Genomic DNA, 23042 nt, shown 5'->3' with positions numbered 1-23042 from the left:
ATATATAAACATTGTATAATCAGTCTTGAATAACAAACCCACTGCACCCATTTAATCCGGCCATTACTGAGAACAACTAAAGATGGAGAAGCAATCGAAGAAGGAGAGGAGAAGAGCTTGCCTGAAAATTACTTCTTCTTCTTTCTCTTCTCTGTTTCTTCTTCTTCCTCTTCCTCACTGTTCTTCCTCTTCGTCTCTCGGCCGAACACACTGCTTTCTCTCCCTCTCTCTCTCAAATCTCCAATTCAATACTTCACCACATTTCCTTATGAACCTCCACTAATCCACTGCCTTAGTTGGCTTTACGAAGTGACTTAGGAACTTGTAGGCAGATGAAAGTGGGCAACAAATGCTGGGAATGTTTTCCAACTAATAATAATAATAATAATAATAATATATATATTAACAATAATAGTAATAAATAAATTTGGGTCATTACAAAAGAAGACGTGATAAAGAAACAGAGAGAGAGAAAAGAACGAAGAAAAGATGAAATGGGGTGTCGCGCCTGCGTGCGTGAGGGAAGGGCGGTCAGTTCGGTTCGCGCGGGGGGGAGGGGCGATTTGGTTCTCCTATTTGCTACATATACAGTTCGGTTCGGTTTTTGAGTATTTTTATCAAAATAATCGAACCGAACTGAATAACCAATTTTTAAAGGAAAATATAACCGAATCGAACCACTTTTTATGAAAAACTGAATCGAATCGATCGAACTTTTCGGTTTGGTTCGGTTAGTTCGGTTTAATCGAACTTTTGCTCACCCCTAGTTTGGATAAATATGAGAATTATTTTACTAAAAATTACAAAATGGGTAGTAGCCTAATTTTTTAAAAATTTAGCTAAGGTGTAGTGGACGATTGGCAATGAGAGGCAAGGCGATGAGAGTCGGGGCAGAGGCAAGTGGAGAGGCCACCATGGGATGGTCTATGGCAAGAGAAGGAATGGTGTGTAGTGATAGTGAAGAGGGAGAATGCAGCGGTGGTTGGCAGTGAGAGGTGAGGTAGCAACGAGAGGCGATTGTTAGAGAAGAAGAGCAATAGGCAAACACGGTAAAGGAAGGAGAGGGGAAAAAGAGTAAGAGGTGGGCTCGACAAGGCAAGTGAAGAGAGAGAAAGAGAGTTTCTAGGAGAAAGAGTTTAGTTATTATATATATATATATTATATATATCTAATATATACATATATTATGTAATTATAAAATTATATTTTTATAAAATTATATTTGCAAAATATATTATATACATATATTTTATAAGTAGAGGTCATCAAACAAAACAATGGGCACTTGCATGGAATCAAAAAACCATCAACAACAACAATCACAAGCCTAAATCTTATTAGGTGGGATCAATTACAGGAATTCTAAATCTCCAACCATCTCAATCTAGGAATAAAGCAAACTATAAGAATAATACTAGTTATGAGCAAATTTGCCAACCAAGATTTGTCATTGTAAGTCACTTACCTAGAGAAGAGTCCAAGATGGTAAAAGAGAGAAGAGCTAGGGTGGCTGGGTAGAAGGTCTTACCTATTAGCCACATGAAGGATTATATATCATAGATGACAATAGATAGGCTAGAACAATTGAGTTCAACTTATGTTTGGGTCAATCATCATTTAACTATAACCCAACTTTTGAACAAATAGATTGTATGCATGAACCAGAACCCACTTATCTAATCTCTATTGTCAAAACTATTGTATAGAGAGAAAACAAAGATTTTACATTGCCCTTAACTCAAAGCTCTGTCACTATTTAAGAATAATTATTTATTATTTAAATCTATTTTATCTTAGTTTTTTTAAGGATAAAATATGAAATTATACTTATAATAGTTGAATTTCAAACATTTTGCATAGAGGAAAGGAAAAGTTCAAAGAAGATTAACCTTGATCCATCCACAGTATTAATAAAACCATAAACATAAATTTACACCAACAAGGTTAATTGCAATGATTGCATTAACAACTAGATGCATTTTAAGATGTGTGGTTTGTAGTTTTGCAGTAGACATGCCTACAAACTAATCTAGTGATCCAAGAGTATCTAAATGCCTTACTTACATTAACAACCTCTCCACTGTAACTTAATATCATGATATCCCTTACGACTACTTAAGTTGAAAAAAATTGATCCACAAAATAAACAGTTTGCTGATGCAATTAAATTTACAACTGAAATAAATTAAAGTTTAAAATTGAGAGTTGGCTCCTAGAGTTATCCAAGAAATGAAGTACAACCATGACTATGACTTAGCCAATAACTATAGAAGAAATAAGTCTATACCATACTTGCCTGGTTTGTAGAATGCAGTATGTGAGCGTGGTACACCACATTTCTTGGAACATGGTATGGGGGGCAGGTTTCTATGGTTGGCCAAAGTGGAACGCCTCCAAACCATCACACACACAATTGTCAAAATTGAAACCTTTTGAGAAATTTTTAAATTCGTGAAAATTTTAATTTTTTTTTTTGCTATTTTCGCTTATGAAAATTATTTTATGCTCGGTTATTTTATGAAATAAAAAAATAAATTAAAAAAATGTAAGAAAAAAAATTAATTTGCGAAACATTTGTAATTGCTGACATGGCACGCCATCTATCATTAAATATATATATATATATATATAAATATGACCCACATATATGCATATGAGTGAGATTCACATGTATAATTTTATTTTTTATTTTTTTCATATATGTATATGTGGATTCTATTCATATTTTTTTATGATAGGTGATGTGCCACATCAGAAATGACACATACTTCTTAAATTAATTTTAGTGTTAAATAAAATTATATTTAATTGAATTAATTGGGATACAATTGACAAAATTAAAACCTTTGGAAAAATTTATGAATTCACTAAAAGATTTGGGTTTCTTTTGCTATTTTCCCTTTATGAAAATTAAGAGATAATGTATTTATATTAGACTTTAAAGGTAGGAAGTCAAATTTTCACCTTTTATTTTTATTTTAAATTTTTGAGTAAATATATCCTTCATCCCTTTCATTTTCTATAAACACGGGGAGTATTTATTATGTTTCCAAAAATTATATTGACTACTTATACTACACAAATTTAAAAAAATTATATTGACTACTTATACTAAATTTGTTTTAAATTATCTCGTGTCGATCAATTGCATTGAGGGCATTGTAATTTTTATAACATGAAATTATAGGTGGTGAAATCTCTAATATTGAGTGTATTTTACTCTTATTAAAATATATATTGTGTATTAACCTATACCTTAGAAAAAAAAAATGTAATCTATAGAAGGACAACAAGAAATGAATTTGAAAAATTAAATTCTGAATTTGAATTTTAAATTTTATACTTATTGCTCTTAGTCATGGATTTTGGAAAGCATCTATCTATCTAATTAAATATGTTTTCCATTACAAAATAATTAACTATTCATTAACATTAGTATGGTGAAACACCAAAAAGAGATGGCATGTATACAGAATATTTTATATAAAAGTAGATTTCCAATGTGAAATACGTTATATTGAACAAATGAAGCCTTAATTTAGAGGTAAAGGAGCTGAAAATTTAGATTTATTTGAACTAATCTAATTGAGTAGATGGAACTTGTCTATTCGGTTCGATTTTTTCTTGCATCAGTTCGGTTAGGTTAATTTTCTCTAAAGTTTGACTTTCAATTTTCGATTCTATTTTTTGGTTGAAGGAATTAAACTAATCGAATTTTAAAATAATATTATTTTGATATTTATAAAAACAGTTATAGGTATTTTTTGGATAAGGTTAAGCAAACTAGGCTCGACCCAATGGAACGGCCCAATCTCTTGAAGCCCAACAGGCCCAAGGCCAAGGCCCTTAGAATAAGGTTGCACATTGCTAATAACCGAGCTCAAGGCATGGGTACCAAGCGAGCTTAGATCGCAGAATCAAGTGAACTCCTAGCGAAACATCTAGCTCGCCTAATAAAAGGATCGCGGAATAATCGGAGGCGGAGCCCACTTACTTTATTCGAGGCAAATAAGCTACTTAATAATGCGAAACCCACTCCTGATTTTATGGAGGTGATAAGGACACTTTGTCCCCCATGATATCATCCTTCCACTTTTGAATTTTATATAAATTGTAAATACCCCACATTATAAATAGGGGTTAAAATCATTGTATGAAAAAGAGAACAATGATAATAATATACTGTTATTCTGCCAGAAAAACTAGAGAATAGTCGTGAATTAGGCATCATTCTAACCGAACCACGTAAAAATCCCCTCAAGTACTTTTCATTCCTCTCTCGCTCTCGTGGTTAATTCCTTAGTGCGGGTTCTCAGATCCCGGTCAACCAATTCCGAACGTCAACAAAAAACGATGTCATTTTATTTTTGTATGTTTTTATTGTTTTCTTTGATTTTTTTTATATTTTTTCGATTTAATTGGTTTGGTTCGATTTATACGATTTGTGATTAATTTTTTCAATTATTGGTTAATTCAATTTTTTGGATTAATCAATCGGTTCGATTCACAGTTAGTGGATTTTGTCGGTTTTATAACTGAACCGACTATTTGCACACAACTAATAAGAAAAAGAATTAATGTAACATTTTGATAATTTAAGAATAAATAATAATTATTAATTTATGTATTTGAAGTGAACTGTGATTTATTGGAGTTTTGTGAATTTTAATAATTTGGTGGGAGAATTAAATATTGTATTTGAGGTGTTTAAAGTTGATAAAATAATATTATAAAATTTGGTGTTAATAAATATTATATTAATAACATATATTATATGGTGTTAGCAAATATACATTATATATTGTATAATAATAACAAGGCAAGGTAAGTGGAAGGCATTGGGAAAAACGGAGGGTTGCAGCGGAGTATAAGTATATACATATTTAAAATATGTGTATAAAATAACATTCACATTCTATGTTAATGTTAATGTATATCACTAAGAATAAGAAGAATATTGGAGAGGGCCAAACTTCATCCTTCCTTTAATTTCTGATGTAGAAGGTGTGCAGTCGGTGGAAACAGGAGGAGATTTTTAGGGAAGAAGAGGGCACGCATAGAGGCTGTGAATGAGGGAGAAAAATTGAAGAGAAATTGTACAAAAATTTAGATCAATCGATGTTTAAATAATTAGGCAAGTGAGTTAAATTATACTAAGAATTTTGTACAATTAGAATTTAATTTAGAGTTTGATTTTACTAAATTTATTCTATTTTACAGCGTGTATTAATTTAGCGATATGTAAACATAAAAATCCTGAAATCTGTTAATTAAAAGCCAATTCCTTACTCCCTATGTGAGTCTTCTTTGATTTATGGATTCCATTTCCTTCCTTAACCCGATTCAATTTCAAAAATTATTTATATGCGTTACGAATATTTATTGTGTAAAATAAATTAAATTAAACTAAATAGGAGACTTTCGGGGCTTTATTTGGTAAGTGTTTACGGGGTATTGTATTGCCCTTACTTTTTTAGGAATAATGTAGAACCAGTTTGAGACTAGATTCCTAGAAAGATGGTGGGATTTGGTTGTGGTTATGGTTTCCCATAGACGGGAGTTGTTATGGCATGGTGCAAGAGTTGTCGTTCGATGAGGTGACGTGTTAACCATTTGGTGACACTGGAGCGAACTGTCGACTAGGTTAAAGACGACTATCGACCGGTTATCCCTAGTCACAGATTGTCAACCGGTGCCTGATTATTGTCGACCGACTCTACCATTATGTGACATATCGCATAGCATTGCAGTGCATGGAGTTGAGTTTGCATTTAGTAGGGGTCATCCTTGTATGAGTAGGATGTATGAGCATTGGCATGACACGGTTGGCTTATGAGTGCTGACTTGTGTATGTTAGACGAGCATGTGCATTTAGAGCATTCGTTTGTGTGAGTTCCTATGTGACCATAGTATGGCCTGATGCTTGATTTATAGAGGCCTTGTTATCGCGTTAATGCTGCAAAAGCCATTGCATTTATTATCTGTTGCATTGAATGGTTTCACTATGATGTGGTGTGGGGTTGTTCTTCGATAGCTATGAGTGGAGTTAGGTTCCGGGTAGCTATTATATGGCTCTGTTATGATGTGGTATGGAGTTGTCCCTTGATAGCTATGAGTGGGAGTTGGGCTCCAGGTAGCTATGACTCAAAAACTCCAATACGTGAATTATGTTGTGGGAGACTCGGGCTCATGTGGATCATGTTATGGGAGCCTCGAGCTCGTATGAATTGTGTTATGGGAGCCTCGAGCTCATGTGGATTGTGTTATGGGAGTCTTGGGCTCATGTACCTTATACCAACCAGTCATGGTTGTGACAGGTTTGTATGCTGGGACTTGGGTGCCAGGATGTGCATTTCTTATGTGGGCCATAAGGACTATTATGTACATTGGTATATTTATGTTATATACCTGATATCCTGTTGCATGGTATGGTGTGGTATTATCATATGCGGCATTACATTTCATGGGGTGTATTTTGGGTAAGTGATTTATTTCCAGCCTTATCATTGTTATATTGTGGAACATATTCTAAGTGTGGTTTTATCTCCAGCTTTATCTTTGTTTTACCTACATTTGGTGGGATGTATTTCAGTATGGGAGATTTATCTTCGATCTTTTTTTTATTCTTTTATTATACTTGTTGAGTTTTGTGGCTCATCTTGTTTTTAACATCATTCTAGGTGTGAGAGTTGATGTTGAGATTAGAGCATTTGGCGTGTCGGCCTTAAGTGATTGTGTATACAAGGCAATCCCAATCGAAAAGATCTTTGGGGTGTGAGATGTAGACAAGGGCTCAAATGTTGTGGCTTGTTTGATTTGGTTGATCGATGTATTGTTATATATGATAAAGCCCATGGATTGTGTATTTATGATTAATGTATTTCTATATTGTATAATTATGGGGCAAAATCTCAACCCATGTCTTTGATTTATTAGTTGGTTGTAATTAAAAATTGAAAAAATTGTGGGGTCGTGTCAATTAATCTAATGGTATATCTAAAAATTGGCATGTTTTTATAATTATTTTGTTTACATTTGACAGTTCATCAAAACTAAATGCTATAATGAAATATAAATAGTCATTGAATATTTTTATTTTTAATAAAAATAAAAATTAAAATAAATATATATAATGACTAATATATTATATTAAAAATAATTATATTACCAATTGTGCATACAACCGTAAAAATGAAGTGAGGTTCTATGTGTTTGCTCACATCTTTTTAATAGCTGACTATAAAAATCAAATGACATGCTCAATTTTTTATTTTTCATCAAAATAAAAAATTAAATATAAAAATTTAGAAATAGACACCAAAAACAAACATGAGTCGTTTATTTATTCACGTTTAGATTAAAATCGATAATAAGAGGTAAATTTTAAAAAGTAGATTTGAAGTTTGGCGAAATTGTAAGAATAAAAGTTTCAAAAATAGTAATAACTTTTATTGTTATTAAATAAAATAGAAAAAAATATTTTACAAATAAAAAAAAATAATCAATAATCATCAAAGATCATCGTTAGAGAGAGAAAGAAAAGTGATGGAAGATAAATCCCAATTAGATTAAGCTACTTTACGTAGAGCAAATTTATGATAAACGCAAATTTCATCCTTCTTGTATATATGCAATAAGAAAAGGGGGAAATACTTTGTTTCGATTTAATTGAGACGAGAGAGTTTGAATCAAACCATTGAATCCCTTTTCTTTTTATTTGGGTTTCAAATAAAAGGGTCCCAAAATAGAAAAGGGTTCAATCACAATAGAAAACAGAAAGAGAAATGAAGAAGAAGAAGAAGAAGAAAGAGTTAGCCCATGCTCAACTAGTGTAACATTTGCAAAAAGTGGTTCAATTGTCATGGTTGTGGCAATTGCACAAAGTCGGTTCACACGGGGAGAGAAAAAGAAAAAGAAAATACACATTAGAAAAAAGCAAAGATCATTCAATATCACTAAACAAGGGTGGGAAGAGAGAAAAGATGAAACCTTTAAAATATAAGGGTATTTTAGTTATTTATAAATATTTTAATTAAGATTAACTAAGAACAACAACAAAAAATTGTAATATAGTTTTAAATCTCAAGAGTATTTACTGTATTTTCTTAAACTTTATGGATATTTTTTGTAATTATTTCAAGCCTCAAAGAAAATACATATATTTTTTTTAATATAAAAAATATTAAATTTTTAAAGAGATTATAGTTAATAATTTAATAATAAACTTCCTCTTATGATTTGGGTGGACGTATTTCATTTTCATCTTCCCAAACACATTCACCCTACAATTTAAACAGTATAAAAATGCCCCCATTTCCCTTCCCATGTCCTATATGTACTGGCATCCACATTAGATTTTGTATCCTTGATTAGAATTTAGAACACAGACTAAATCTTAAAGGAAAACATGGTTATATCAGTAAATGTAATGCCATGGATAATACAATGTACCCTCAACGAGGACGACTTTGCCTATGTATTCTTAGATTCTACTCCAAACATCTTCATGCAATAGCAATGCATGGGTAAATTTTTTTTTTTTATATGATCATGTTGGATCCTACAGAGAATACTGGATCGTATCGGATTAATTTGGCAATTTGACCCACAACCCAATTACCCAATCTCAGCCAACAGCCTTATCATCAATCCACGACCTAATTTCGGCCAAAACTGAATCCTAGCCTTACACAAGTCTGTAACGACATCATTACAGCAGCATATTTGGTGTTCCCGCACCTATTTGAAATCTCATCCTTATTAATGGCAGATTGCATCTTTATTAATGGAGCTCTCATCCACATTAATGAGGATCCCGTTGATACCATACTATCGTTTAGAAACCTCCAACGGCGCCGGATATGACCCCTCTTTCTTCTATATGAACCAGTTCTCTTCAAAGTCAATATATGTTTTTTTCTCTAACCTACCGATACTCTGTTATTTTATTTCCTTACTCACTCGAGTATCGGAGTTCTTACATGTGTCAGCTACCTCCCGATAGACCAATCGCAAGAGCCCGTCTCTCTCCATTACAGGCTCACCTCTGACAATCCTTTTTATCAAGAAGGAACAATTATCAAGCCTCTAGGATCCTCGTCATTGAAGGCCTCCACCCAATGTGAGTTTTCTTTCATTCATGCATTCATGTCAAATTATAAGTTTAACCTTGTCCGGGTTACTCTCTCTATCTCTCTCAGGATATAGTGATCTCTGGGGTCAAGCTTCTGAATAATCGACCACACTTTAATTTTTTATGTGCTTTTCTAACATGGAAAATCAGGCACAAATCTTCATCAATTTAAAAAAAAAAAAAGATTCATCTCTTCGTTAACAATTTTAAAATTGCTTTATTCTTCTGTTTTTCATTGAATATTCATGTATTTTATTGACAGGTCCCAACCCAGATTTTATGTGCGGCTATGTAGTATTCACTGTGTTATGGGAATTCTTTTTTGAAAAATGATATTTTTGCATATTCTTTGCATAGAGCCAAACTAATTGTAGCAGTCTGGCATGTTCATCGGTCACTAGTTACTTTCATGAAACTTTTTATTTACCCAAACATGCATAAACATATAATCATTGATAAAAATTATTGACGAAATAAAATTAATGTTAGTGGCTTTTCAAATGGGTTTTTTCTACAATAATTAATTTATGTTTATATAGCAATATCTTTTTATTTAATTATCCTAGTTATTTTCTGTCTTGGCCAGTTTGGTTTGTTCTATAAGGGCCTCATCTTCAATTATAAGCAAAATAAAAATAAAAAAAACTGTCCTAGCTAGATATTTTGCTTGTTTGCTTCCATTCTTGAGGTATTGATCTTCCTTTTCTTATCCTATCACTAAAACTTGTTCTTAAATTTTTTAATTTTCTGCTCAAATGAAGCATGTAAATTAAGGAACTGGGAATTCTCCAGGGCATCTGATCCAGCAATTAATCCTTGGATTGGCCTAAATATAAATCCGATTGTAGCTTAATTGAATTGTAGAATTAACATTAATTATTTATAGCTTTTTCCTTTAGAATCTATATATGTTGGTTTTGATGTGATGATCACCTTGATTTTGTCGAATATGTAGGTATGATAAACGTGTGAGAGACCTCTTGGCATTCAGTATCTATTTGGACATCAGCAATGAGGTTAAGTTCGGCTGGAAAATTCAGGTGAATACTGAATAATGCTCAGCTAATTAATCCAGTTCTAGGAGAAGGATCCCTTTGCTAGAAACAGAATTATGGTTTAATTCCTCCCTTTTCTGCGATCTACAGAGGGACGTGGCAGAGCGAGGACACAGTTTCGAAAGCATCAAAGCCAGCACCGAAGCTCGCAGGACAGATTTTGATATTTACATTGGTAATTCATTAATTACGTACTAATTCTTCTCGGTCATTGGCTCAATTGATTAAGTTAAGAAGTAATCCTTATTTGTTGGATTCGGCTTCCCTCTTAAAAGGTTTAGTTATTAAAGCATATATAGCCAGAATATATAGAATGGCAATAACTGACCAGACCAACCAACCTATCAGTATTATTAGCTCACAGTTTATCAAGGAGGAATGACAGAAGATTGGGCAATAATTGCCACGACCCACTCTTGCATGAGTAGTTAACTATTAGAGAAGTCTTGATTATATTATTTAGTCCAAATTTAGCATCAGTAGTTTAGCGAAAGGAACTGAAAATGCAAACTGGACCCAAAAATCTAAAACTGAACTTGGAAACGAGCCAACAACAAAATCAAACGGGCCTTACTGATGCAGATCCGCAGAAGCAATACGCGGATGCAGTGATCGAAGTGCTGCCTACTCGACTCATCCCCGACGATGATCAGGGCAAGTTCTTGAGAGTAAGGCTGATAATGAAAGAAGGGATGAAGCTTTCCAGCCCGGTTTACCTCTTCGACGAAGGCTCCACCATCACCTGGGTACCCTGCGGGAGGAAGCTGATATGCTCCTACCCGGGCATCAAGTTCTTCTACGGCCATGAGACATATTTCGGCCATGACCTATGAGGTACGTACACCACTACCCGAAGAAGCACAACAAAAGCGGGGAAACTATATATGATCATCGCGATCGGTGGATCAATCCTCACAGTTTTTTATCCGAATTGTTGGATTTTGTGTCTTTCAGGTGTGTGTTTTGGAGATGGATGGCCAGTTTGATAGATTGGACGAGCTGATATATATAGAGAGCCATCTGAGCAACATTTCCACCAAATTCTACGGCGAACTTACCCAACAAATGTTGAAACATTCAGATTTTCCAGGCAGTAACAATGGAACCGGTCTCTTCCAAACCATTATCGGATTGAAGATCAGAGATATCTACGAGCAGATCATCGCCGGCGGCAAGGCGGCTGCATCTCCATTACAAGCCACCAACGCCTAGAATTTCGCTTCCCCTTCAGATGTCTTCTCTTTCTCCTTAATATTACACTCAACTTGTATTTATTCTTGTGAAGATATCGTAACATTGGAACTTGGGGGAAGATTTGTAGTATACATAAAGCAAAGGAAAAATGGATTTGAAAATTTGAAATCCCAATTTAAGGTTTATTTTGAAATTTCACTAAACTATAAGGCGTACTCTTTATATTTTAAAAATTATATTAAAAATCACCCATGATCAAATATTTATTAAGGGGGCATTTGTTAAAATGAGTAAGATAAGAAATATCAAAATAAGTTTGGAATGCATTCCGAATCAAGATATGGAATGATCAAGATAAGTCTAGAAAGCATTCCAAGATTTCTATCAGAGTGTTTGTTAAATTTTTTGGAATCCACTGATAATTATATTTTTTTTTCTTTTTATGTGTTTGTTAATGCATATGATAAGCACCAAGATAAGAGTTTTTTTTACCAAAATATCCCTATTACCAAATTTATGATTAAAATAATATTTTATGATTAATATGAATTGTAAAAAAAATTAAAATTAAAAATAATATTTTATTTTCTAAATTCATGTTCAAAAATAAATTTAAAAAGAGTTGAAAAGTAAAAGTAATTATTTTTAGAATTACAATAATTCCACCTACATAATTAAAAATAGTCAAAATATATTTTCATAATAGGTAATAAAATATAAAATTAAATAAAATAATTTAAAAATTGGTGAAAGGAATTATATTAGTTAATAAAATATATAGAGAGAGAGAGAAATTTAAATTTTAAAAATCAATGAAATAAATAATGTCATTTAAAATTTAAAAATTGTCAAAACATATAACAATTTAAAAATGTATTAAATAATATTAATTATAATACTTAAATAAATAAGTTTTTTTAATAAATTTAAATCTTTAAAATGCATTAAATGGCATTAAGTATCCTATAAGGGGCATATAAGTAATTGAGGCTTATCTTGAAAGAGTCAGATAAATTTATCAGATAGGGGAAGGTCGGATAAATTTATCCTAGAAGGGGGAGATAAAAGATCACGTGAGTGATTTTTTGGAAGTGGTTAGATAAGTTTAACAAACACGTTGGAAAGACCAAATATCCGGAATGTTTCTCATATCTAACATTTTCTCCCTCTTATCTTGATTAACAAACATCCCCTAAGAAGTTAGTGTAATTTAATAAAATTTTAAGTGTATTCCATGTAATGAAATTCTAATTTTAGAGGTAAGAATTATGTATATATTTTTGAACAGTAAAGAAAATTATTATAAAAAGTATAGATAGTTTGATATAATTTTTAATCATTCCAGAGAATTAATGTAATTTACAAAAAGTAAAGAGTGAAGTGTAATTCTTGTATTTTAACTCTTATGGTGTACAATTTATTATATATGTTTATAACATATAAAATTTCTTATAAATAGAATTGTTAGTAGCTCGACTCGACAAACCTGGGCTCAGGCTTGAGCTTGGTTAACATAAACTGAGCTTGGTTCGTAAATTCGGTTGACAAGCTTTACCAGAACAAAAAACACACTAGAATAAAGGGTGTGCAATGGCGGAGAAAAAAGATGCAGAGGCAGTCGACGAGACAGTGGTGACGGCGATTGTGTAACGACCCATTAGGGGGTCTAGACATTTTCGGGTATTTTATTTTGGATTCAAAAGTTTTGCTTTAGTTAATTGAAGATTGAAAATATTTTTTTATGGAATAAAGTGTAAGTGGAAATAAGAATGTAGTAGCCTATTCAAATGAGATTTAAAAATATGGGAAAAGTCTAAATGAATTGTGCTATTGATATGTGTTTAGAATTTTAATTGTGAATGAAGGGGATTGAGCTTGGGATTGAGTTAGGCCCAAGTGTAAAGTTGATCCAAATAAATGAAAGTTGAAAGAAGAACCGATGGGCCTTAATTTAGTTGAGCCTGGTTTATTTGAGATAAATTAATGGTTTGGGCTTGAGCCTATTTGCAATTAATGATTGAAATTAGATATAAATTTGAAATAAAGTGTAAAATGTCTAAAATGGATTAATGAATGTTTATGCACGGTAAAAAGGTAAGGGCAAGTGTGTAATTCTATAATTGGGTTGAATAAAGAACATGGAGAAAATGGCAAATGTCAATAGTGCCCTTGGATCTTGGTTTAACTGTTGTTAGGGTGAGAGACAATCAACTAATTTTTCATGGTATGCAGGGGCAGACCTACAGCCCCCCTTTACCCCTCTGTTACGCCGAGAATTTCCTCCTTGGTGTAACATGCCCGACGTCCAATGTTCTTCGCCAGCTTTCTTTCCTTCTTCGTCTTCATCTACGACCTTATCTTTTTCTTTTTCATCTTCGTCTTCTTATTTCTTCTCCTTCTTCCTGGCTTCTCGTGTTTGTCTTGATTGATAGTAGTTTCAGGAAGAGAGGATTTTTCTGCATAGCGAAGTCATCAGGCAAGTTCCTTCCACACTCTCTTTTGAAATTTTACAAGTTTCCTTGTACCTTATCTCATTCTTGTCTTGTTCGTTTTCTCCCATTTTAGCTTACTGGGATGATTGTTAATGTGAAGGTATATATATATATATATATATATATATACACATACATCTGCATGTAACCTTTCTACCTCCTGTTATAGTAAATTTCTTTGAAATTTTCTTGTTGAGTATCTTGTGGTTCCTTTGATGTTTTGAATGGGGTTATTTTACCCCAAACTTCTTTTTTGGAATGGCTTATTTTTGTTTCAGTATAGATACAGTGGTTTTGTCTATCTCTGTATCGAGCAATCAGTTGTGTATATATATATATATATATATATGTAAATAAATAGGCCCCATTCAAATGGCTGGGCTACCATTTGAATGGTGAGCCCTTGTCTATAGGCCTCCAACTTATTTGAATCACCCACTCGCATATATACATACAAGTCCATTCGAATCAGCCACGTCTTATCCGAATCACACATACATGTATTCATCCTAACCATTCAAATCACCTAAACATGCTCCTAGATTGATTTGAATCCCACCCACATAAACACACAGGCCATTCAAATTGACCATGTTCTATTCAAATCACCCATGTCCCATTTGAATCACACATATAAATATATACATAATTTGGTCATATTTGACATCCTCTCAAATTCTAGGCATAACTCTCTCGTCCGAGTTTCGATTAAGGTGATTCAATATGCTATAGAAAGACAATAGAAAGATGCACAACTTTTATGTTTTGAGTTTTGAGAGATTCGGGTTGCATCATGGTCAAAATGGGGCTTCAATAGAATAACCGCACACTATAAATTTAAGCAATTTGAATCACCCACTAGCTATTCGAATCACCTTATTCATATATATGCAAACCCATTCGAATAGCCCTTGAAATGATCCGAATCACTCTCATATGGACACCCAAACCCATTCGAATTAGCCATGACCCATTGGATGCAATATTATAGCGAGTCTGACCACCTGGTGTTCTTTGGCCTATAACTTTATGTTCCCATCAAAGAATTGAGATCCATTTGTTGGAATGTAATCTAAACATCCCAAGCTTCGTTTTGATATATTGCTCGCGTTATTTGGCTTTATATTAAGTCCATAATAGTCCTGTCAATCTTGGCCAGCAATCTGAAATTTTTTAATTTGAATCACACTCTGGTATATATATACTTGTAAGCCTACAAGCCTATTCGAATTGCCCTAGTTCATTCGAAACCCCTTTGCATATATATGCACATACAACATTCGAATAGCCATGTTTAAATTATTCGAACGACGATGTTTAAATTTTCCAACCATATACATTAATATCAATTTAATATAATTATTAAATGAATTTAAAAGATTATATGATGGAAAAAAAATAACATATTAAGTCTTTAATATTTCTCAAATGGTAAATTAAGATTTAACATTAAATAGCATTTTCTAAAATTATTTCTGTGTTATAATTTACATCTTGAATGTGATAAATATTATGAAGTAAGATATATTAAATTTATCTGATGATGGTAAAATACCCGGTATGAGTAAATAGTGTTGAAAGTATGAATATTGAGGAAACGAGAATTAAAATGCATGTGGTTGGCAAATGAATACATGATGCATACATATACATGTTATATATATATCTTGCGCACCTATTATTTTGCATAGAGGAAAATGATACCCTAGAGCACCTAGCGCGGGACGAGGTGGTTATAGCTCTACAGGTTGTCTCCATATTTATTTATGAGATTCTAATTACATGATGCATTTTTGCATATATTGATTGATGGCTTGAGACCCGACTGAGATTGATACTAAGATTGAAATGATGCACTTTTGTACGTGTTGATTGATGGTTTGTAAACTTGCGAGACTTGATGCTGGCATTAAAATTTTATGCACATTTGCATAGTGGTACATGGTGATAATATATTTAAGTTTGAATTGATAAATTCATGAATTATGAATCTTGTATATAACTGTAAAGTGCTTGATTACTCTCATTGGTGTCATGTTCTTGGATCCTATTCATTATTTATTGTTTCTCGAACTTGCTGAGCCTTGTGGTTCACTTGATCTTTCTTGCTATTTCAAGTAAAATAAAATCTATTATTGGGGGTGAGTCTAGTAGGACTAAAGCTCAGAGATAGTAGAGTACGGAGACGCGTCCTAACTTAAAGATTCTAATTAGTATTTTCGTGAGGCTTGAGATAAAATGATTTTTATTTTGTTAGTTAACATTAGAGCCTCTTAATTATTTTGTATGGCTCTCGAGTCTAAACTCATGAGATATTGGAAGTGTAACTCAATCTTAATTTAGTTTTCATTGTTAGTAATGAAATGAGTTGTTTATCTTAATTCGGTATTGTTCTATATTATTTCTGTAATAACCTCCTTTCGAATATCCTATGCTAGCAGAAATATTCGGAAGTTAGAGATTGAATCTCTAGTCTCCTTTTCGTTTATTCCCAGTAGCAATAACAGTCTACAATTGTTGGAGTATCATCGTCCCTACCAAGTGCTGAAAAAAGATAAAGAAGAACAGAGCATGTGTTGATAGACTGTCTCTTTATTGGAGAAGAAAGGAAGGAACATGAGGCAAAAGGAAGAGAAATGGGGGAAAGGAGATGAACGGAACAGGCAAAGAAACCTAGGAGATGGTGAGACTGCAAGAATGGGTTTCTTGGAGACGGAGAGACTGTTCTCAAATCAATCAAATTTAATATAATAATGATATGTGTATATGTATATATATTTTTATTTGAATAATATATATGACATATATATAATATGTGTATGTATTTATATTTAAATAATATATCTATAAAATTATAAATAAATTTATTAATATATTATAAACAAGTTGTTTGTGAACTTTTAATCCAAATTGCTTGTGACCCTCTAATCAAATTAACTCATAAGCTAACAAGTCAAATTTTATTAAAGTCAAACTTAATTAGTTATAAATAAAATTTTAAAATTAGGTCTAAATTCGATTTGTTTATCTTAATAAACAAACTTTTATCGAATCGAATACGAAGATATTCACTAACAACTAAAATTATTTACAACTCTACTTATAAATTAATTTTTTTTAATAAATTAAACATTTATAATAAGATTTGTTTAATTTGAAATGAACTTCTCTGTTCGATACATTGTGAACACAAAAAAGAAAAAAAAATAAACCCGAAATGTGAAGAGAGAGAGAGAGAAAGAAAGAAGAAGGGGTGATGAAACTCGAGTTTAATTATAATAAACCTAAATAACAGAAAAAAAATTAAGAAAAAAAAAAGAGTTTGAATCCAAGTAAAAGAAAGACCTCGATTGAACCTAACAAGAAAAAACAAGCAGAGAAAGAGAGTGAAAAAAAGAAAGGGGTCAAATTTCCAAAGAGAGAGAGGGTGGAGCAAAAGAAAGAGAAACAGAGAACTTTATTATACACAAGCAGAAGCATGCAAGTGAGGCCCACTTACTCCCATCCTTTCCTCTCTCTCAAAATTCAACTTCTCATTATTTGGTTGGTTGGTAGGATAGAATAATTCCATCAATGATAGACTACTTTCATCTTAAACTAAACGGACATGAAATAGCATTAAAGCAGAAAAAAAAAAAAAAACTAATGATCTATTTAGTGGGCCCATCACAATCAACAAACTCTGAAAAAAAGACAGCAAGACGTGGGAAAATGATATTTCTACCATCCATGCCGATTTTCTTCCACCTGATCTCGCGGGGGCAAAAAGGCTCAGCAGGAAGAATGAGTCTAGTGCTTCTCGCTGGATCTGCAGGCACTGGAAACTTCTCGCAGTCCTCGCAATCCCCGTTGCAAAAACCAGCAACTACATTCCCATAGGGATGACTTTGTTGGGGAACTTCTAAACTAAGAGATTGTGTGCTCTTCTTTTCTTCTGCCTCCTCCTTGTATACAATATAAACCCCAACCTCCTTCACTTCATGATAACGATCACTTCTTGTAACTGAAATATTCACTTCATCGCCACCTTCCAACTGATCCTCCTCTAACTTCCAATAACTTAACCACATTATGTCCTCACCAGCTAATTCAATGCCATAAAGTTCTGGGCAATAGCTCCATTTCACTTGCTTGGTTGCATTACTGATAATTGTGCAAAAGTAATCTTTTCCAAACCGAACATCATTAATATATGATGCATAGGAAGTCGTGGTGTATGCATGAACAGAACATACAGACAACCCTTGAGTTCTGAAATTAGCATCGGAAGGCATGGTAAAAGATATTGAGGATCCTACATTCTTAAGATTGAATCTGATAGGCATCTTGCTTCCACCAACATAAGTGCAAATTGTACAAGGCTGGTGTAATCCCTACATGAAAAAGCCACATAAGTCAAGCAGTAATATACAGCCCCATGAGAGAGAGAGAGAGAGAGAGAGAGAGAGAGCGCACTAGGGGAGGAGACATCCACGTTTCATGTGATGCAGACGTTAATAAAAACTCAATATATGATTTTCTCATGCCTTCAAAGTCACATAAGCCCAAATTGTTAATTAGCTCGGCATCATCACTTTCTAAGGGTTTTACTTTGAATAAGCCGGAAATCTCAACTAGCCTCGGGCACATGAGATAATATAAGGCTTTTCCGGAAAAATCTGCCGAGTCAAAGCTTATTTTTTCCAACAATTCACATCCATCAACCCACAAATGTTTTAAACTTTGAGGCAGCCCGTCAAGTGTCAAAAGCCTTGGGCATGATATTAACCGTAGCTCCTTGAGTCCAAAAAGATCCCTAATGCAATTTGGGAGGCTACAAATTGGATTCCTGCTCAAATTCAACGTCCACAATGAGGATAGGCTGCTAAATTCCATAGGGAAACTGTCATCAGACAGATTGCAATTTGCAAGACTTAAATCTACCAAAGACTGTGGAAAAGAAACCCATGAAAATTCTGGCCGACTTCTTGGATTTAGTGGCCAAGGCCATGCAGACAAAAGCCATGCTTTCACCTTCTGAGTGATAGAGAATAATGGATTTATTGAAGTTCCATCTGGTAGAAGCACTGCCAAAGAATTCATATTACCCAGCTCTGCTGAAAAATTTCCAAGATTAAAGCAACCGCTAAGGTCAAGTGTTGCCAGAGATTTTAGCTTATAAAAGGTTTGTGGAAGCTCCCTCAAGCTTTGACAATTTCTCAAGTTTAAGAAAATAAGTCTTTCTAGGTATCCAATTGATTCATCAACCTTAACCAACCTAGTACAATTTTCAAGCATAAGTCTTTCGAGATTCAACAATCTTGAGAAATCAGGAGTCGCAAGAAGAAAATGGGAATGACTTAGATTAAGGATTTTTAGTAATATGAGGCACTGTAAAATAACAAGAGAGAACGAATGTTAATAATTTGATTAAAAATCTAATGAAAATACAAATTAATAGAAGATATAAAAAGAAAAGGAAATGGGAAACAAACCTTGGCTCCATTCAAAACCCTTTTCAAACAACTATAAGGCATTTCAAGAGCAACCAGCTTGTCCAAAGGAAAATCGATGGGTATCATTTGTAAAGGGAAATGAGACCAATGCAACCACCTCAATCCTTTGGGAAATTTTTCATAGTTTCCAAATAAGTGTACATGACTAATCTGTAGAAGTTGCAGATTGGACATCCCTGAAAATGCATCACTTTCCAAAAAAGCTACATTTGAATTTTTTGTAGTAATGCCCATAGGGAAATCAGAGAAGATACTAAAGGGAAACCTCTTCCGCTTTTTAGAGCAGCTGTTGGGCCCAAACCTATTCCACTCAGACTCATCTTCCTTCAAGAAATGCATGTCAAGAACGAGACCTCTGATTTTTCTTGTGCCCTGACAAAGAAGAGGAGGGGGGAGCATTGATAAATAAATAGAATCTTTTCACAAATATGTACAAAATAAATAAGTATAGTTAATTCATACAGTTTTTCCCTTCAAGACACTCAAGGAATCCTTGTGATTCCAGAGCCTGCTGCGTTCTCCTAACTCTTCAGGTGAATTTTGCCGGACAATTTCCCTTCCCATTTCCTGAATCAATTGATGCATCACCAGCCGATTATCTTCAATGGTTAACATATTTCTATCAATAAGATTTTGAATTCCGGCCAATGCGAAACCATAACAGCCCTTTAGGATTGTAATTGTAGTGTCTATGTCCCCTCCAACAAAGAAGCAAGCAATATCGAGGAATAAATTTTTGTCGTGGTCGTCTGGTAAAGAGTCATAACTTAGTTTGAGTATTTCAAGGATTTCATTGTGAGGAATTGCCATTAATTTTTGTAGTTGACTTTTCCACACATCTAAACTTGTGCCAGATAGGGAACGACCCAAAATTTTAACAGCTAATGGAAGCCCTCTGCAATAATCTACTGCCTTTTTTGAGTCTATCAAATAACCATCAATAGGATGGCTTTGTCCAAAGGCATACCAACTGAAAAGTTGTAGGGATTCGTCGTGATCCAACTTCTCTACCTTGTATACTTTCCAACACTCATGAGCTCTTACTAATTGCTCATGTCTAGTAGTTATGATCAATTTACTACCTGGAGAAAGCCAATCCTTCATTCCAAAGACTGCATCTAATTGTTCCCATTTATCAACATCATCAAGAATTATAAGAACTCTTTTACGGCCAATAATTTCTTTAATCTTAAGAACCCCTTCATCAACATTGCGTATTTCTACCTCTCTTCTGCTCAGAATATCTGAAAGAAGTTGACTTTGTAAACGAATTAAACCGTTTTGTTGTCCAGAAATTTCTCCTACATTTGCTAGAAAGCTGCTACCTTCAAATTTTGAGGAGTTTGACTCGTACACAAATTTAGCAATGGTTGTCTTGGCAATTCCACCCATCCCACAAATGGCAATAAGTCTAACATCAACCCCTCCATCTTGTAACCACAAATTAATGCTTTCGGCACGGGAATGTAGTCCAATGGGGTAAGGGGCAACATTCAAAACTCTTGGCCGGCTTAGCTTGTCTTCAACTTCCTTGATAATTTTTTGGATAAGCTTTGACTCATACCTATAGTTTGCAATCCATACAGAAAGTGATAGCTCATCAATCGCTAAGCATCTGATAACTTAAATAAATTAAAATTTTCTCTACGAAAAACTAACATTATGAAAATTAAGATGATGCCAAAATATGAAAAGAACAATGGAAAAATATGAAAAGAACAATGGAAAAATAAAATAAATTAAAGAAATCAGATGGCAAAAGAACCCTATTAAATGATAAGGAATTTCATTTTTCAAAAATAAGATACGTTTCACACTTGAATCCATTATCTTTTAGAACGTTAATGGACTCTATTTCTAATAGAATAGAGTTATAATTAGCTATGATCGCATCACAAGCAGTGTCCGTAGGGGAATTATAGTTATGATCTAATTAATACACCATTTATGATATTGCTGGTAATATAATTTTATATTGCTATATTATAATTATGATCTAATTAATTTGATAATATTACAATATAAAAACTACCAAAATTATATTCGTGATATTGTAATATTACAATTTTAATGATATTGATCTTAAATTTTAAAATTTAAAAAAAAATTAGAAATTTTACAATGGCAAATTGTTTCAATTAATATTTTTACCATTATGATTAGTCAAATTTACTTTTTTGATATATTTTTTCTCCTTAGAATATTTAATTAATATTATAATTAAATTACAGTGCATTCACAACTATGGACAAAGACGTGGGAGGCAAACAGTTACCTATCAACTCCATCTGGCATTCCTGCTAAACCAGCAACTTCCCCTAGCGCTTCCCTCTACCCCTTCAATTTCTCCTTCCACCCCTTTGCTGCTTCACCCTCTCCCACGTCGAACTTGAATCGCTCTTCATGCCTCGCAAATGCCTCCGCATAAACTCCCTTTTGTTTCCTGACCTCTGACGAATCCACGCCGTAGAACACCGGCAGAACCACGTGCCCAGAGTCCCTCCTCCGTCGTCTTCCGAGGATCATCTCAAGCTCATCGAGGCACCAGGTTGAAGACGCGTAGTTTCTGGACAAGACAACAATTGAAACCCTCGACTCTTCGATTGCCCTTTGCAGCTCAACGTTGATGTTTTCTCCTCTTTGGATTTCATCATCGTCTCTGAAGGTGCGAAATCCGGCGTTCCTAAGAGCCGTATACAGGTGGTCGGCGAAGGTCCAGCGAGTGTCCTCGCCTCTGAAGCTCAAGAACACGTCATAGCTGCCGCTGGTCCGAGAAGCGAAAGAGGAGGAGGCGGGCTCTTTGGCTCTTGTAGTAGTAGTCATTGAACAGAGGGAGCAGAGAAGAATGGATCTGCTGGAGAAAACTGGAGATCAATCAAATTCTACCTCTTGGATTCATCATCAGAACGATCGGGCAGAGACTAGAGAGCATCGTCAACTCTGAAGTAGATGGAACTCATCTGGGAAGACGAGAGAAATTTAGGGGGGCAGAGAGAGAGATAGAGAGCGCGACCAAAGCAAAGCAAAACATTGGTCAAAAAGCACATATTGAATGCTAAAGAGCATCATGGGCAATATTTTATTGAATGGGAAACTGCCAGGAAACCGGGGCAAAATTTCGCTGGAAAAAAAGTCCAATGTTACAGTAAATGCATTGACCGAGTTAAAATTGAATATTAAAAAAACACAAATTGATAGCTAATTCCCTCCCTAAAATCTGCTGTAACGTTAAATAAATTCTCAATGCATGCATCAACAAAAATAATAGTAAAATGAGTAAAATTTAAATTAGTTAATATATGTTAAGTTGGAAATATCTGGCTGAAGTGCTACGCCAATTGATAGGTTGGATGGAGCAATGTTGTATGAATGAAAGGATCCTCTCAACCTACTTGAGTTGAATTTAATGGCTAAAGAATCGATAATTCTACTTCTAATTATTTATCAAATTTTTTTTATGATAATTTGGATATCTTATATAAATTGAACCATACAATCTCCAATTAATTTATAGAATTGAAAGTCATTGGTGGTTGGGCCAAAGATTGATCAAGATTTATTATGTACATGTGAATTTCATAACAATAATTTGACTTTTTTACTTGAAAATATCGCATAATTTGAAATGGATAAATAAAAGCAAAAGAGAAATGGAATTGTCAATACATATATA

General features: G+C 33.6%; 3 protein-coding genes across 5 annotated transcripts in view; 1 reads left to right on the top strand and 2 right to left on the bottom strand.

The window, feature by feature from the left end:
• LOC127813073 (disease resistance protein RPV1-like) overlaps nucleotides 1-22400 on the bottom strand; it is a 95124-nt gene extending 72724 nt beyond the window's left edge. Inside the window, exons 1-2 of one of the 3 annotated variants that reach the window (XM_052353807.1) lie at nucleotides 21645-22400; nucleotides 19605-19741 (exon numbers count right to left, since the gene is read on the bottom strand). In XM_052353807.1, coding sequence (XP_052209767.1) covers nucleotides 21701-22192 — 492 coding nt within the window. In that variant the 5' untranslated portion in view covers nucleotides 22193-22400 and the 3' untranslated portion in view covers nucleotides 19605-19741; nucleotides 21645-21700. Of the gene's footprint in view, nucleotides 1-19604; nucleotides 19742-20787; nucleotides 20934-21644 lie in introns of those variants that run through there. The other 2 variants (XM_052353805.1, XM_052353806.1) reach the window with 2 other exon arrangements.
• The window catches only part of LOC127813066 (disease resistance protein RUN1-like), a 99715-nt gene that overhangs the window by 52244 nt on the left and 24429 nt on the right, over nucleotides 1-23042 (bottom strand). The window contains 1 exon segment of the mRNA XM_052353795.1: nucleotides 17902-18137. Coding sequence (XP_052209755.1) covers nucleotides 17902-18137 — 236 coding nt within the window.
• Nucleotides 6037-11400, top strand: LOC127812968 (phosphoribulokinase, chloroplastic-like). Its single transcript, XM_052353588.1, has 6 exons — nucleotides 6037-6317; nucleotides 9071-9121; nucleotides 10089-10173; nucleotides 10279-10363; nucleotides 10771-11013; nucleotides 11141-11400. Exons 1-6 carry the CDS (start codon nucleotides 6037-6039, stop codon nucleotides 11398-11400), a joined length of 1005 nt encoding a protein of 334 aa, XP_052209548.1.

The sequence above is a fragment of the Diospyros lotus genome, chromosome 11 (genome assembly GCF_014633365.1).
Source record: "Diospyros lotus cultivar Yz01 chromosome 11, ASM1463336v1, whole genome shotgun sequence".
Classification (NCBI taxonomy): Eukaryota; Viridiplantae; Streptophyta; class Magnoliopsida; order Ericales; family Ebenaceae; genus Diospyros; species Diospyros lotus.
The sequence above is the reverse complement of the archived record's forward strand: the minus strand, read 5'-3'. Positions and strand labels throughout refer to the sequence as shown.